The sequence below is a fragment of the Pseudophryne corroboree genome, chromosome 6 (genome assembly GCF_028390025.1).
Source record: "Pseudophryne corroboree isolate aPseCor3 chromosome 6, aPseCor3.hap2, whole genome shotgun sequence".
In the NCBI taxonomy this organism is placed as follows: domain Eukaryota; kingdom Metazoa; phylum Chordata; class Amphibia; order Anura; family Myobatrachidae; genus Pseudophryne; species Pseudophryne corroboree.
The window spans coordinates 429011949-429028999 of record NC_086449.1 but is presented as its reverse complement, the minus strand read 5'-3'; the positions used below and the strand labels follow the sequence as shown (position 1 = coordinate 429028999).

The window sequence follows — 17051 nt, the reverse complement described above, 5'->3', positions numbered from 1 at the left end:
CGGGACCGAAGCCCGCCGCTGAGGGGGCGGAGCTTGATCCCTCAGCACTCACCAGCGCCATTTTCTCCACAGCACACGCTGAGAAGCTGGCTCCCCGGACTCTCTCCTGCTGAACGCGGTGACAGAGGGGTTTAAAGAAGGGGGGGGCACATAATTTGGCGCAATCAATATATATATAAAAAGCGCTATCTGGGAATTTTTTCCAAAGTCATTGGCGCTGGGTGTGTGCTGGCATACTCTCTCTCTCTGTCTCACCTAAGGGCCTTGTGGGGGAACTGTCTCCAGATTAGAGATTTCCCTGAGTGTGTGGGGTGTCGGTACGCGTGTGTCGGCATGTCTGAAGCGGAAGGCTCTTCTAGGAAGGAGGTGGAGCAAATGAGTGTGGTGTCTCCGTCGGCAACGCCGATACCTGACTGGGTGGATATGTGGAATGTTTTAAATGCAAATGTGAATTTATTACATAAAAGGTTGGACAAAGCAGAGTCCAGGGAATGTACAGGGAGTCTAGCCCTGCCTTTTACTATGTCGCAGGGACCTTCTGGGTCTCAAAAGCGCCCACTATCCCAAGTTGTAGACACTGATACCGACACGGATTCTGACTCCAGTGTCGACTATGATGATGCGAAGTTGCAGCCAAAATTGGCTAAAAGTATTCATTATATGATTATTGCAATAAAAGAGGTGTTGCATATCACAGATGACCCCTCTGTCCCTGACACGAGGGTGCGCATGTATAAGGAAAAGAAACCTGAGGTAACCTTTCCCCCATCTCATGAGCTGAACGAGTTATTTGAAAAGGCTTGGGAATCTCCAGACAAAAAACTGCAGATTCCCAAAAGGATTCTTATGGCATATCCTTTCCCGGCTAAGGACAGGAGACGGTGGGAATCCTGCCCAAGGGTGGACAAAGCGTTGACACGCTTATCCAAAAAGGTAGCGCTGCCATCTCAAGATACCGCAACCCTCAAGGATCCTGCTGATCGCAGGCAGGAGACTACCTTGAAGTCAATTTACACACATACTGGTACATTACTCAGACCGGCGATAGCATCGGCTTGGGTTTGTAGCGCTGTAGCAGCGTGGACAGATACCTTATCTGCTGATATAGATACGCTGGATAAGGAAACCATATTATTGACCCTGGGTCATATTAAATATGCTGTCCTATATATGAGAGAGGCTCAGAGAGACGTTGGCCTACTGGGTTCCAGAGCCAACGCTATGGCGATTTCTGCTAGACGAGCCCTATGGACCCGACAATGGACGGGTGATGCCGACTCGAAGAGGCATATGGAGGTTTTGCCTTACAAGGGTGAGGAATTGTTTGGGGATGGTCTCACGGACCTAGTTTCCACAGCTACTGCAGGTAAATCAACTTTTTTGCCTTATGTTTTCTCACAGCCTAAGAAAACGCCACATTATCAGATGCAGTCCTTTCGGTCGCATGAACCCAAGAGAGCACGGGGATCTTCCTTTCTTGCCAGAGGTAAGGGCAGGGGGAAAAAGCTGCCAACTACAGCTAGTTCCCAGGAGCAGAAGTCCTCACCGGCCTCTACAAAATCCACCGCATAAATCTGGGGCTCCGCTGAGGGAGTCCGCCCCAGTGGGGGCACGTCTTCGACTTTTCAGCCACGTCTGGGTTCACTCACAGGTGGATCCCTGGGCAATAGAAATTGTTTCCCAGGGTTACAAGCTGGAATTCGAAGAGGTGCCTCCTCGCAGGTTTTTCAAATCGGCCCTAACGGCTTCTTTCCCAGAGAGGGAGATAGTTTTAAATGCAATTCAAAAATTGTGTCTTCAACAAGTGGTGGTCAAAGTTCCCCTGCTTCAGCAGGGGATGGGGTATTACTCAACCCTGTTTGTGGTCCCGAAACCGGACGGTTCGGTCAGACCCATTTTAAATTTAAAATCCTTAAACCTATACTTAAAAAGGTTCAAGTTCAAGATGGAATCGCACAGAGCGGTCATCGCCAGCCTGGAAGGCGGGGATTATATGGTGTCCCTGGACATAAAGGATGCATACCTTCATGTTCCCATATATCCGCCTCATCAGGCGTTCCTGAGATTTGCTGTACAGGATTGTCATTACCAATTTCAGACGTTGCCGTTTGGGCTTTCCACGGCCCCAAGGATTTTCACCAAGGTAATGGCGGAAATGATAGTGCTCCTGCGCAAGCAGGGTGTCACAATTATCCCGTACTTGGACGATCTCCTAATAAAAGCGAGATCAAGAGAGCAGTTGCTGAACAGCGTATCACTTTCCCTGAGGGTGTTGCAGCAGCACGGCTGGATTCTCAATATCCCGAAGTCACAGTTGGTTCCGACGACCCGTTTGCCTTTCTTAGGCATGATTCTGGATACAGACCAGAAAAGGGTTTATCTCCCGATGGAAAAGGCCCAAGAACTCATGAATGTGGTCAGGGACCTCTTGAAGCCAAAAAGGGTGTCGGTGCATCACTGCACTCGAGTTCTGGGAAAGACCATGGCGTCTTACGAGGCCATTCCATTCGGCAGGTTCCATGTGAGGACTTTTCAGTGGGACCTTCTGGACAAGTGGTCCGGGTCACATCTACAGATTCATCAGATGATTAGCCTGTCCCCTAGGGCCAGGGTATCTCTCCTGTGGTGGCTGCAGAGTGCTCACCTTCTAGAGGGTCGCAGGTTCGGCATTCAGGACTGGGTTCTGGTAACCACGGACGCGAGCTTCCGAGGTTGGGGAGCAGTCACACAGGGAAGAAACTTCCAAGGTCTCTGGTCAAGCCAGGAGGCTTGTCTTCACATCAACGTACTGGTATTAAGGGCCATATACAACGGCCTTCGTCAAGCGGAGAATTTGCTTCGCGACCTACCGGTTCTGATTCAGTCAGACAACATCACCGCAGTGGCTCATGTAAACCGCCAAGGCGGAACAAAGAGCAGAGTGGCAATGGCAGAAGCCACCAGGATTCTTCGCTGGGCGGAAAATCATGTAAGCGCTCTGACAGCAGTCTTCATTCCGGGAGTGGACAACTGGGAAGCAGACTTCCTCAGCAGACACGATCTACATCCAGGAGAGTGGGGACTTCATCAGGAAGTCTTTGCAGAGATTGCAAGTCAGTGGGGACTGCCTCAGATAGACATGATGGCGTCACGCCTCAACAAAAAACTACCGAGGTATTGCGCCAGGTCAAGGGATCCTCAGGCGGTAGCAGTGGACGCCCTGGTGACACCGTGGGTGTTCCAGTCGGTCTATGTGTTTCCTCCTCTTCCTCTCATCTCCAAGATATTGAGAATCATAAGACGAAGAGGAGTACAGACAATTCTCATTGTTCCAGATTGGCCTCGAAGGGCCTGGTATCCGGATCTGCAGGAAATGCTCACAGAAGATCCGTGGCCTCTTCCTCTCAGAGGGGACCTGTTACAACAGGGGCCCTGTCTGTTCCAAGACTTATCGCGGCTGCGTTTGACGGCATGGCGGTCGAACGCCGGATCCTAGCGGAAAAGGGCATTCCGGATGAGGTCATTCCTGCTCTGATAAAGGCTAGGAAGGACGTGACAGCAAAACATTAGCACCATATATGGCAGAAGTATGTATCTTGGTGTGAGTCCAGGAATGCTCCTCCGGAAGAATTCCATCTGGGCCGTTTCCTTCACTTCCTACAGACGGGAGTGAATTTGGGCCTAAAATTAGGCTCCATTAAGGTTCAGATTTCGGCCCTGTCCATTTTCGTTCAGAAGGAATTGGCTTCTCTTCCAGAAGTACAGACTTTTGTGAAGGGAGTGCTGCATATCCAGCCTCCTTTTGTACCTCCAGTGGCACCCTGGGACCTTAACGTGGTGTTGCGGTTCCTTAAGTCTCACAGGTTTGAGCCTCTTAAAACGGTGGAATCAAAGTATCTTACTTGGAAAGTGGTCATGTTGTTGGCCTTGGCATCGGCAGGGTGAGTGTCGGAATTGGCGGCTTTATCTCACAAAAGCCCCTATCTGGTTTTCCATGTGGATAGAGCGGAGTTGCGGACTCGTCCTCAATTTTTGCCCAAGGTGGTTTCATCTTTTCATATGAACCAACCTATTGTGGTGCCTGTGGCTACGCGGGACTTGGAGGATTCCGAGTCCCTGGATGTGGTCAGGGCATTGAAAATTTATGTGGCCAGAACGGCTCGGGTTGGGAAAACAGAGGCACTTTTGTACCTCTGGTGGAGCCCTGGGACCTTAACGTGGTGTTAAGTTTCCTTAAGTCACACTGGTTTGAACCACCTAAAACGGTAGAGTTAAAATATCTCACTTGGAAGGTGGTCATGTTATTAGCCTTGGCTTCGGCTAGGCAAGTGTCGGAATTGGCGGCTTTGTCTCATAAAAGCCCCTATCTGGTTTTCGATGTCGATAGAGCGGAGTTGCGGAAACGTCCTCAATTCCTGCCTAAGGTGGTATCATCCTTTCATATGAACCAGCCTATTGTGGTGCCTGTGGCTACGCATGACTTGGAGGACTCCAAGTCCCTGGATGTGGCCAGGGCTTTGAAAATTTACGTAGCCAGAACGGCTAGAGTCAGAAAAACAGAATCACTGTTTGTCCTGTATGCAGCCAACAAGGTTGGCGCTCCTGCTTCTAAGCAGACTATTGCTCGCTGGATCTGTAACACGATTCAGCAGGCTCATTCTACGGCTGGATTGCCGTTACCAAATTCTGTAGGGGCCCATTCCACTAGGAAGGTGGGCTCTTCTTGGACGGCTGCCCGAGGTGTCTCGGCATTACAGCTTTGCCGAGCGGCGACTCGGTCGGGTTCACACACCTTTGCAAAGTTCTACAAGTTTGATACCCTGGCTGATGAGGACCTCAAGTTTGCTCAATCGGTGCTGCAGAGTCATCCGCACTCTCCCGCCCGTTTTGGAGCTTTGGTATAATCCCTATGGTCCTTACGGAGTCCCCAGCATCCTCTAGGACGTAAGAGAAAATACGATTTTAAACCTACCGGTAAATCTTTTTCTCCTAGTCCGTAGTCTGCAAGACTTGCATATAGTTTCTGCTTACATAAGGGTTATGTTACAGTTTTGATCAGTCTCGGGCTGATGCTGTTTTGTTTCATACTGTTGACTGGTTCGTATGTACATGTTATACGGTGTGGATGGTGTGGGCTGGTATGAATCTTGCCCTTAGATTAACACAAGTCCTTTCCTCGTACTGTCCGTCTCCTCTGGGCACAATTTCTCTAACTGAGGTCTGGAGGAGTGGCATAGAGGGAGGAGCCAGTGCACACCCATATCTAAAGTTCTTTTTAGTGCCCATGTCTCCTGCGGAGCCCGTCTATTCCCCATGGTCCTTACGGAGTCCCCAGCATCCTCTACGGACAAGGAGAAAAAGATTTACCGGTAGGTTTAAAATCTTATATTTGTTTGTAGTCCAACTCAAGAGAATTCCTTTATAAAAACAGACCCTCCCACTCTATAGCAGTGGTCACGGCTAAATGACTACAACCACGATTAACAGCACACCCCTACCACCCAAGATTGAGAAACACCTAGGGATTGGTTGGTGGAAAAGGGGATTCTCAGTTACTCAGCTTGTTTTGCATCTAATGTCTGTCATCAGCAGGTGAATTGTGTTTCCAGTGGGAGGGTTTCATCAAGACCACAACACATCAAGTAGTAATAATACAGTGGTTAAGCCCCCCTGCTAATTAAACTCGGGACCATGTGCTAGCAAACTGGACACTCCAAGGATCCCTGTCTTGTTAGTTACCTTGTAGCACACAGCTGGGAGGAAAATGCTGAATCCATCCCATCACATACCCTTCCTTTCCTTCCATAGAGGCACCAGCACTGTAGCCGGGTGGTCTGGTCATTTTGTAGTTGAAACCAGACTTGGATGTGTAGTGAGGAGGCTTGTTGAGGATTTGAGGAAGGTACATGCAGCTTGACAATGCATGATCTGTGATTGAGCAGTTAGTAGCTGTTGATCGCTTACAGTTCTTTCATGTTTTTTGTTCCTGGATGTGGCTTACGGTTTGCTCCATTGTTTCATTAGTAATTCACATAGCACAGTATACTGATGACACAGTGTGATTCTGTCAAGGTGTCAACTACAGTATGCCATCATGTTTTGAAGGGATTTTCATTATAATGCTCTAAGGAACACCCATCCTTTAGACTCAACACACATTACGTGAATGTGTGTTGTGGTAATTGAAGCTTGTTACGATGTTTTGTGCAGTGCACATCCTCTTAAATTGTGATATTTGGCTTCAGTTCAGTTTGACACCTTATATTTATTTCCTATTCAAATTGTTTGTGTAGCAGCTGTTATTTTTTTATTTCAAAATTTTAATAACAAAAATGTGTTTTTATTAAACTGGAATCCTGGTGCAATATGGTCGTGACAATTGTTCTCTCTTTGTTTTTAAGAAGACTACAAACCGCACTGGCAGGATAAGAACACTTCCATGACACTGGGAGATAATCAGCCGATTACTTGGAGATCTCAGCATCCCTACTCAAGCACTTCATTTGCAGCGGGCAGAGACAATGTCGCCTTTCATAACGAAGTGATGGAGACCTGTCAGTCTAAAGTTTACAGAACCAAACTGGGTGTTTTTGCTTTTGCCATTTATGTTGGTGTGTTTGCTTTTTTTTCCTGTACAAATCATTCTTCTTGATTTCAAAGGTATTCTAGGAGAAAAGCAAAATCTATTTAGAAACCTTTTTTTTGCAAGAAGGATCATCTATCCCAGCCCTTCTGATTCACATCAGCGATGCCTGTACTCCTTATTTTATTTTCTCTCCCATCTCTACTACGATATTGCGTTACATGAATGAAAACTGCAGCAGAGGAAATATGGCACTTGGGTGAAATCATTTTAGATGAATCCAAATTACATTTGTGAAGAAATATTGTATACAATCACTGATTTTTATTAGAGGGTAATCAGGGAGTGCATACGTCTGATAGCGCTAGCAGTCCGCTATAGCCACTTGTGGGCATGGGAGATGTGCTGCGTACAAATGTTCTGCTTTAGTTTGTGATGCGCTGTACGATGCAGGGAGTAATTCTGTCCTTCATTTTATGAAGTGTTCCTGATCTTTTGTGTAGCTATGCTGTCACATCAAGTTTACATGTTAAATGTCCTGTATTATTTTTGTTCCCAGTTTGGAATCTCATTTGCCAATGAAAGGAAGAAATAAGGAACAATTATGAAAAAAAAACCTAAAATAATATAATGATCACTTTTGTATCATGCAACAATATGATATTCCTGGGCACTTGCATAACTGGAGGCCTCGTATGAGTGACTGACTGCATATATTTTGTGGAACATTCACTTGCAGAGCATCTCCCAAATAGATGGCTGTTTTCAGTTGAAACCAGTTCAGTGTTGGAAGCTGTCCCCCCACACTCATTGTGCTGCAGTTTGCTAAGAGGGTCTTTGTTACATTACCTCAGTGACTGATCTGTAAGGGGACAATGCTGCCCGCATCTGGTGACTACTCTGGAGTTACCACCTTGTGTGTTATAATGTAGGTCCTGGTCCTCCAGCCCTTATAAAGAAAATGAGCTAATGATGCTGGTCATTAGGGAGGGAATATTAGTACTTCAGTTTCTCCAAAGCCAATCTACTGAATAAATTAAGTATACAGAGAAAAAACATAGTAGCTGCTGACAAATTAATTAAAAAAGATACAATCTCACTTGTGTACATTACTGATAACTCTTTATGTACATACATATATATTTATATTTATATACGTGGAGATATAACTAAAAAACAAAAGATACTTATGGAAATGCTATCTGCAGTAGGAGGCTAAATAATGCCACCGCTGGCTCCTTCTTGGATGATGCAATTTATTTAGTAATCTGATTTTGCACACTTTAACCAATACAAAAAATATCATGAGTTGGATAATTGAGAATCTTCTAATATTGTTAAAAATCAAACGGATGCATATATGTGCAGAGTGGGACTCTGTTGCAATGTTCTTGCTTTGGAAATGTGGTGCCGGAGGCAATGGCTTGCGAGACGGCCGGAGCTCCTAGACTCCGGCCGAACTCGTACGTTTTTTTTTAAAAGCGGCAAACGTTTACAAGGCAATACCAACCAAGTTTTGCCTTGTAAATGTTTACTGCTTTAAAAAAAACTTACCAGTTCAGCCAGAGTCTTGGCGCTCCGGCCGTCTCACAAGACATTACATCCGGCTCGTGATGTGCGTCCTTTACTTAACTGCACTCACTGCAGTAGTGAAGCTGCACTTCTTTATCGCTCCGTTATTGTGAGCTTATTTTTAGCTGGATCCACTGGATCGGTTTGTCTGGCCAACTTTTGACAGTCCAGCTGTTTAACTTTATTTCCTTTGTAGCTATAGAAGACCTTATTTAAATATTAGTGCAATGTAAGTAATTATGTGCTGCGTGGCATAGCAGCATTGTCCCTATCCTGTTTTTATACCACTGAACCCAGAAGGGGTCGGAGTATGAGCCTGCTTTTACAGATGCTTAGAAAGTTGCTGCAGTAGTGTTGTGAGATGAAATGTCATTTCCTGTTGGGCTACAGGACCAAGGATTATACATTAGGAGTTTGAATTTAAATCTGCAACAAATACATTAATAAACAAGCACATAGACGCAAATCTGTGCAATTTGGCGGTGTCATCAGCAAATAATAAATTACTAACAACATTTGATAGATTTGTTTTAAAATCAACCATTTCACTGCCAGATGTAGTGGGAATGTTAAGTATAAGGTCAGTTTTTTTTAATAAGAAATGCCCTGTTCTACAGTACAATCGGTTGGTTTCACCTAGTGTCAAAGGGGATTTCTGAAAGTTTCCTGAACTTCAGTCACACCAAACACTTTGTCTCTACAGTGTTAAAAGTGCACTTAATATGTTGGCTTCTTTTACATCAAAGTACAGAAATGGATGTCTGCTTGTTTTTCCTACACTGCTCCATACAGAATCTGTAATGGATTAAAGCAATTATGAATCCATGCTAAGATTGTTCAGGGGAAAAACATTAAGGATACTTAGGACTTTTTTTGTTATTAAGTGTTAATTTTATAATAATTTATGTTTTGCTGAGATAATTGACTGAGATTGAGTAATGAAAATTAGGAAAGTCAAAGCAATGTTTATATTTTTTTTTTAATATGAATTGTGTTGTATATTTCTAAAGATGAAAATAATCTGTACATATCTTGGTTATTTTTGCACATTTTTTTTAAAGATTGTAAGGATCTTACTTATGGTCATTTTACTTATTTATTTATTGTTTTCCTCTTTCTGGGGTTCTAAAACTGAGGATGTAATTTGAAAATCTTGCCTCTTCCTTTGCTGCTTTACATTCCTTCCCCATTCCTTCCTAACATAAGGAAAATTTCTACATTTGTTAGCGTCCGAATTAGGGGTCAGAAGGACCAGACAAGACACCGCAGATCAAGTCTGACATTCTTACATCATACTGTATATGCCTCAAATAGACTATGGCCAGACTTCAGTTAGTGCAGATGATGAAGCAATATCTATAAGATGATATGCCTAGCTAGTGGCACATTTCACCAAATTGTTTTGCCACCATGTACTTTGTACCCATTATCAAATCAGAGGCGACTAAAATACCCATTTCTGGAATGTCTTTACAGTGAGTAGTTTGGTAACTGTACTAAAATAGGACACTGTGCCTTGTAGAATGATGGGTATGACTGTACACTTTGAAGTCATTTTCTTCTGTCAGATGTCTGTACAGACATCTAAACAAATGAATACAGTTTGCCTGGTTGCAAAGGTTTTGCTTGGGCTTGTTTTATATTTCATTTGAAAGGGAATCAAATTACTTTTGGTGATTTTGTTTATCAGCGCCCCAAGAGCTATACCACATTATTTTGTAGAAGCACATTTTCTATTATTCTAGATTGCAGTGAGCAGATTATGTGAAAGGTAAATATGCTTAGAGGCACGTAACCTGCATGAGGGGGAGATTAATGCTTAAGTAAAAAATTCATTGAATGCTTAACTCTGTTTTCACAAACTCATCAGATCACAATGTGATAGTGTGATACCTGTATCCATCTTGTTGGGCCTCATGAGAGGTGACAGATGCATCTATAGAAAGCGCCCAGCTTCATAGTCCCAGCCTTCTCTTTACAGCACACATAATGTTATAATGGCACGTGCACCTGGGGGGACTGGGTCACGGGACTGCCCATGGAACTGTAGTGTCCTGGCATGGCACTGTTACTGTACTTTATAGTGGACATGTCATGCTATACAGATTCTCGTTAAACCATTAATCATTTAGTACTTTAACATGAAAGCTAATTATTTGTTCTACTATTACTCACATTAATCTCCGCTACTCTTTGGTACTGTCCACTGTAGCTTAGAATGTTATAAATGTAACCTACTATTCTACCGGGAAATAACATGGAAAAGTTATATGCACATATTTAAAAAAAAAAAAAAATGGAGTCCAGTTACTTCTATGGATTGTACCTACTGCACATGATTGGAAACATGCAAAAAATACTTGTGTTTTGTGATCAAAGATGAATATATGTGTAATTGTTGCCATACAATTATTGTGATGGAAACCGTTTTTAGAAGTGACAGTAATTTTAGTTGTTAGTGAAATCATTTGTATTTAGAGTTATCTTTAAACCATTGGTACACTGCAAATGCCAGGGTTTTGTAGATAACATTGAAGGTATGTGGGCTTAATGTGTAAGAGGTACAATCCATTCATTTATGGTTGCAGTGTTGTTGTTTTTTCTTTTTTTATAAATATGTGCATTGTAGTTCCTCAGAAGCGGCAAGTAGAACTGTTCTTGTGTCAAGATGACACAATAGAGGGATTTGGCTGGCAAATAGCTCTTAAATTGTGGTACTTCCATTAGCGGATTTATCATCCATTTACATACAACATATGCCTCTTATTTTAGTTATGTTATCTAATTTACACGTTACTGTTACTTAGGAAGATTATGTGTGCATAATATTAAACATGACTAATGCTTTTATTTACTCTGAAGTAGAAACAACTTTAAATTGGAGCTAGGCTGAAGTGCATTGTAATTCAGCATTGAATCTTTAGCCGTCCCTGAGGTAAAACCCATATAAGTCCTGGCTTGGCTATTACAGATTTTAGGTACCAGTTCAGTTTGGAGACTGAACTTTATAGCACAATGCAGTTCTCCTGGCAGCTTATCCCTGTGGCTAAATAAGCGTCATTGTAGTTTCCTTTAATGCTTTTCAAGCATTAAAAGAAGCATTCCAGTTTTGCTCCTGAAGACTTGAGATCCAAAACTTAAAGGCCACAATCTACTACCATTGACGTCTCCATGGCAACTCCCAAAACAGCTTTTGCTTTCTCCATAGCGTTAAGCAATTCTTGTAACTGCACTTTAATATATCTCATGAAATATAAAAAGGATGATTAAAAAGAAGACTGGTATTAATGGGTATTTTACAGTACTTCATAGCCCTGGTATTTCTCGTTCGGTTGCAAGCCCTATTGGCAGTAAATCCATGCGAAATATTGGTACCAAATGATGATCTCGCTCACAAGCTTTGTATAACATTAAAGTAGACCTCTGTTTATCTGACACACCACATTTATATTACTGTCCATATGAGCAGAGGTCTCCTCATCTGGAAATGTCAGTGGACACACTAGTCCTCATTTCACATTAACCCTTTTGTTGAAAGAGCAACAATATGCTGAAGGGAACGGTGTTCGTGATGTAATAATTGGAATTACATTCCCAGCAACAGAAGCTCAGGCTGCATAGGCCGGTTAGCCATAAAAAAATGACACAGAGAACATATTTGCCTTCTTTTTTTTAGCAGTGTAAGAATGTACATAGTACCGACTGACCTTTTGTAGAATATAGTTTTTACAGCGTAGTCTATTATCGCTGGATGATTGGCTAACTGTTTAAAAACAACACAAAATATTTTTGTTTCATCAGCTCTTATTTAGGTATGCCGTTTCTCCCATGAAACTTGAACAACGGTATAACAGGGCATTGATTAGCTGGTTTGTCCTGGGTTTTCAAGCTCATTGTGCGGAAAAGAAAATAATAATTTGGCTAAATCTAATGCGCTTTCCAGAAGACTTTTGAAGAACGTGTGCCCAAATAATTTATTACAGTTCCTATGTTTAGTGGGAATTTATTTTAAAAATCCAGACTTTGTAACATTAAGCATTTCCTTTCTTTGTTCTGCACTTTTATGTATTAGCAGTATCCAGTGTAAATCATTCCATGATTATAATACTTGAGAGCAGAGAGTGGGTGATGGGAATCTGATCAAATTATAACTCCTCTCACTTCTGCTTTAAAGGGGGAAGCTGGCAAATGATCAGGGTCCCACGAGTACAGTGGAGCCTCAGTTTGGTTCAATGTATAGAGATACTCCACATACAGGATGTCTTTTGAAACACAAATGCCTTAACCTTCTCATTGTTGGGGAGAACATACAACTCTCTCCAGTACTGACAGGGTTAAACAACACTAAAGGAGGATTCATCATGTCAGATCATATAGGGTCTGTTCCTCAAAGGCCTTAAAAACTTTTTTTCCCCCTTCTCCCAGGCACCAGTCCACTTTGCAATGCTGTAGTCAAGCAGTACAATACAAATCCTGTTCTCATTTTAAATTGAATTTTTGGGAGAGCAACCAGATGCAGAAAAGCTCACTTTAGAGGTCATGCAGCGTAACATAAGAACCAACCTTAACTGGTACATTTGACTGAAATATAAGAGTGTGGTGATTATGATAGTATTCAGGGCAAAAATTTAAGGAAAGGATATGCTTGAGTATTTTTAGTTAGATATTTTAATTTCGATGTACTTGAAGTGTCCTCAATAATGGGTAGTTATGTAGAGGATTTCACACTGATTTTTGTATAAAAATAATGGAAAAATACTTTTTTTATGGACTGTTAAGCTGGACTGGAGCTGTAATTAAAATAACTAAAACTAGAAATATTGGGGTATTTTTTTTCCAGTGGAGTAAAACTGTAAAATAAAATCCCTCCCAATATGTTTCAAGTAGATGTAAATAGTAAATTCTATGGCATAAAGTTTCAAAAATGAAAAAGTAGTTTAAAAATTTTTGAACAAATGTATCTGATTGATACTGCCATGGTCATGTGCCTGGCCTGGAGATATTTTCCAGTGAGGGATGTATTGGTATTGTCTTACATTTATTTTTATTTTTGGTTTTTCTTTATTTTTTGTAACATGGCTTTGTAAATAAAATAATTTATATGTTTGTAAGAAAAAAAAAACATTTGTTTTGCATTTTTTCTTTGAATAAATTGATGGGTTTGTTATGGCTATGTTAAGATATACACGGTCGAGTCACATTATTATGACAACCTCGTACATTTGACGTCGGCAGCGCGTAGCCCATGAAGTACACAACATCCCGTGCACTGGCTTGGTGAGTATATAAGGTATGTGATAGGCTGTCTGCACACAGATCACTCGTTGCTGTCATAGGTAAAAGGGGCGATTTATCAGAGTTGCAAAAAGGGATGATTATCGGCATGTGGGCCAAAGGTTGCAGTATTTCTGAAAGTGGTGAAGGTGTATCGTGTCTGGATAAATGGCAATTGTGAATAACCGACGTGGAAACTGCGGAGCACCAACTGCCATTGATGTGAGGTGAACGTCTGCTACGAAGGTGCGTGAGAGTGGACCGACACGCTACAGTGGAGCAGCTCACCATCAAAATGAACCTTGGGGCTACCAGACATTTGTCTAAAATGAAAGTTCAGCCCATCTAGCTGCTGTCCGTGCTGCACATGGCGGTAATCCCGACTATTAGCTGGTGGTCATAATAATGTCACTCAACTCTGTAGATTTGGATGTTCAGAATAGTGTGTTAAGTAGATCAAATGGTCTATGGTTATATAGTGTCCATCTGTAAGGAAAAAAGTACACCCCGATATCAGTGGAACAAGTGTAGGGTCTGTATAATTTCAGTAACAATAAAAATGTGCATGATATATTAAAAATGCTAAACACTCTATCAAATACCATCGTGTCTTCACTCTGAAAGCTTAACATAAAATAATAGGATTTTAATTACCTACCGGTAAATCCTTTTCTCTTAGTTCGTAGAGGATGCTGGGATCCACATTAGTACCGTGGGGTATAGATGGGTCCCTTGGGAGCCACGGGCACTTTAGGCGTTTAATAGTGTGGGCTGGCTCCTCCCTCTATGCCCCTCCTACCAGACTCAGTCTAGAAATTGTGCCCGAGGGGACAGACATACTTCGAGAGAAGGAAATACACAGATAGTGGCGAAATTCACACCAGCTCACACATAACAAGGCAAACCAAGCTAACCAGCTTGAACAAGTCAGCAACAGCTGAACAACAGTACTTAACCAAGTAACAAGGCAGTACTGAACCAAGTAACTACTGCAGGAAAAACGAAGCGCTGGGCGGGCGCCCAGCATCCTCTACGGACTACGAGAAAAGGATTTACCGGTAGGTAATTAAAATCGTATTTTCTCTTACATCCTAGAGGATGCTGGGGTCCACATTAGTACCAAGGGGATGTACCAAAGCTCCCAGTACGGGAGGGAGAGCGCGGATGCTGCTGCAGAACTGATAGACCAATCTTTAGGTCCTCAGAGGCCAAAATATCGAACTTGTAGAACTTAGCAAACATGTTCGACCCTGACCAAGTAGCCGCTCGGCAAAGTTGTAAAGCCGAGACACCCCGGGCAGCCACCAAGGAAGAACCCACCTTATGAGTAGAGTGGGCCTTAACAGATTTTGGACACGGCAGTCCTGCCGTAGAATACGCATGCTGGATAGTGAACCTAATCCAGCGTGAAATTGTCTGCTTAGAAGCAGGCCACCCAACCTTGTTGGGATCATAAAGGACAAACAAAGCGTCCGACTTCCTGTGACGAGTAGTCCTCTTCACATAGATCTTCAAAGCCCTCACAACATCCAAGGACTTAGAGGGAATTGAGGAGTAATTAGCCACTGGCACCACAATAGGTTGGTTGATATGAAAAGCCGACACAACCTTTGGAAGGAACTGCTGACGCGTCCGGAGCTCAGCCCCCAACTCCGACACACAGCTAGCAGATGCTAACGCCAACAGTGTGACAGCCTTCCAAATGAGATACTTGACCTCAACCTCCTGTAAAGGCTCGAACCAATATGATTGTAGGAACTGCAACGCCATGTTAAGATCCCAGGGTGCCGTAGGAGGCACAAATAGTGGTTGGATGTGCAGAACCTTTTTCAAGAAAGTCTGAACCTCAGGGAGGGCAGCCAATTGTTTCTGGAGGAAAATGGATAAGGCCAAAATTTGGAACTTTATGGATCCCAAATGCAGGCCCACATCCACACCTGCTTGCAGGAAGAGTACAAACCGTCCAAGATGAAACTCCACCGTAGGAAACTTCCTGAATTCACACCAAGATACATTCTTTTTCCAAATGCGATGGTAATGTTTTGATTTTACGCCTTTCCTAGCCTGTATCAGGGTAGGAATAACCTGGGCCGGAATGCCTTTCCGAGCTAAGATCCGGCGTTCAACCTCCATGCCGTCAAACGTAGCCGTGGTAAGTCTTGATAAGCGAACGGCCCTTGTTGCAGAAGGTCCTCACGAAAAGGAAGAGGCCTCGGATCTTCCAGCAGTAACTCCAGAAGATCCGCGTACCAAGCTCTTCTTGGCCAGTCCGGAGCAAAGAGGATCGCCTGAACTCTTGTTTTCTTTACGAGTTTCAGAAGTCTTGTGATGAGTGTAAGTGGAGGGAACACGTACATTGACTTGAGCACCCACGGAGTTACCAGGGCGTCCACCGCCACTGCCTGTGGGTCTCGCGACCTGGAACAGTACCTCCGAAGCTTCTTGTTAAGGCGGGAGGCCATCATGTCTATTTGAGGTACACCCTAAAGATTTGCCACCTCTGTTAACACCTCCGGATGGAGGCCCCACTCTCCCGGATGGAGATCTTGTCTGCTGAGGAAGTCCACTTCCCAGTTGTCCACTCTCGGAATGAAGATTGCTGACTGCGCCACTGCTTGTCTTTCTGCCCAAAGGAGGATTCTTGTTACCTCCAACATTGCAGCCCTGCTCTTCGTTCCTGTCGGTTTATGTAGGCCACCGTCGTTACATTGTGCTACTGCACCTGAATGGCCTGATCTTGCAGAAGATGTGCCGCTTGTAGAAGACCGTTGTACACAGCTCTTAGTTCCAGAATGTTTATTGAAAGAATGGACCACTTGTCCAGGAGATCTAGTTGGAAGGACCGTGCATGAAATATTCCGTACTGTAGAGCCTCTGAGGCAACCATCTTCCCCAGAAGGTGAATGCACTGATGAACTGATACCCGGGCAGGCTTCAAGACATCCCGGACCATTGTTTGTATCACCAAAACCTTATCCACCAGTAGAAACACCCTCTGCACTTCCGTGTCGAGGATCATCCCCAGGAAAGACAATCTTCTTGTCGGCTCCAAATGTGACTTTGGAAGATTCAGGATCCATCCATGATCCCTGAGCAGACGAGTCGTGAGAGCAATGGACTGAAACAACCTCTCCTTGGACGATGCCTTTTTCAGCAGATCATCCAGATATGGAATTATTTTCACTCCCGTCTGCAGAGGAGTACCATCATCTCTGCTATCACCTTGGTGAACACCTTCGGCCGACTGGCAGTGCCTGGAACGGATAGTGACAGTCCAACAGTGCAAATCTGAGATAAGCCTGGTGTGGCGGCCAAATCGGAATGTGGAGGTACGCATCCTTGATGTCTAGGGATACTAGGAATTCCCCCTCCTCCAGACCTGAGATCACCGCTCTCAGAGACTCCATTTTGTGCTTGATTTCCCTCAAATAAATGTTTAACTACTTCAGGTTCAAAATTGATCTGATGGTTCGGTAACACAAGTAAGTTTGAATAGTAACCCTTGCTTTCCAGATGAGGTGGTACTGGAACAATGACATTTGTCTTTTCTAATTTTTTAATGGCTTCCTGTAGGATAGTCCTTTCTGTCACCAAAGCTGGTAATCCTGATTTGAAGAATTTGTGAGGTGGGAGCTCTTGAAAC

General features: G+C 43.4%; 1 protein-coding gene across 2 annotated transcripts in view; it reads left to right on the top strand.

Moving 5' to 3' along the window:
* ATXN7L1 (ataxin 7 like 1) overlaps positions 1–6590 on the top strand; it is a 383163-nt gene extending 376573 nt beyond the window's left edge. Inside the window, exon 12 of one of the 2 annotated variants that reach the window (XM_063927041.1) lies at positions 6384–6590. In XM_063927041.1, the coding sequence (XP_063783111.1) occupies positions 6384–6422 (39 nt within the window). In that variant the 3' untranslated portion in view covers positions 6423–6590. Of the gene's footprint in view, positions 1–6380 lie in introns of both variants that reach the window. The other variant, XM_063927040.1, reaches the window with a different exon arrangement.
* The last annotated feature ends 10461 nt before the right edge of the window (positions 6591–17051 follow it).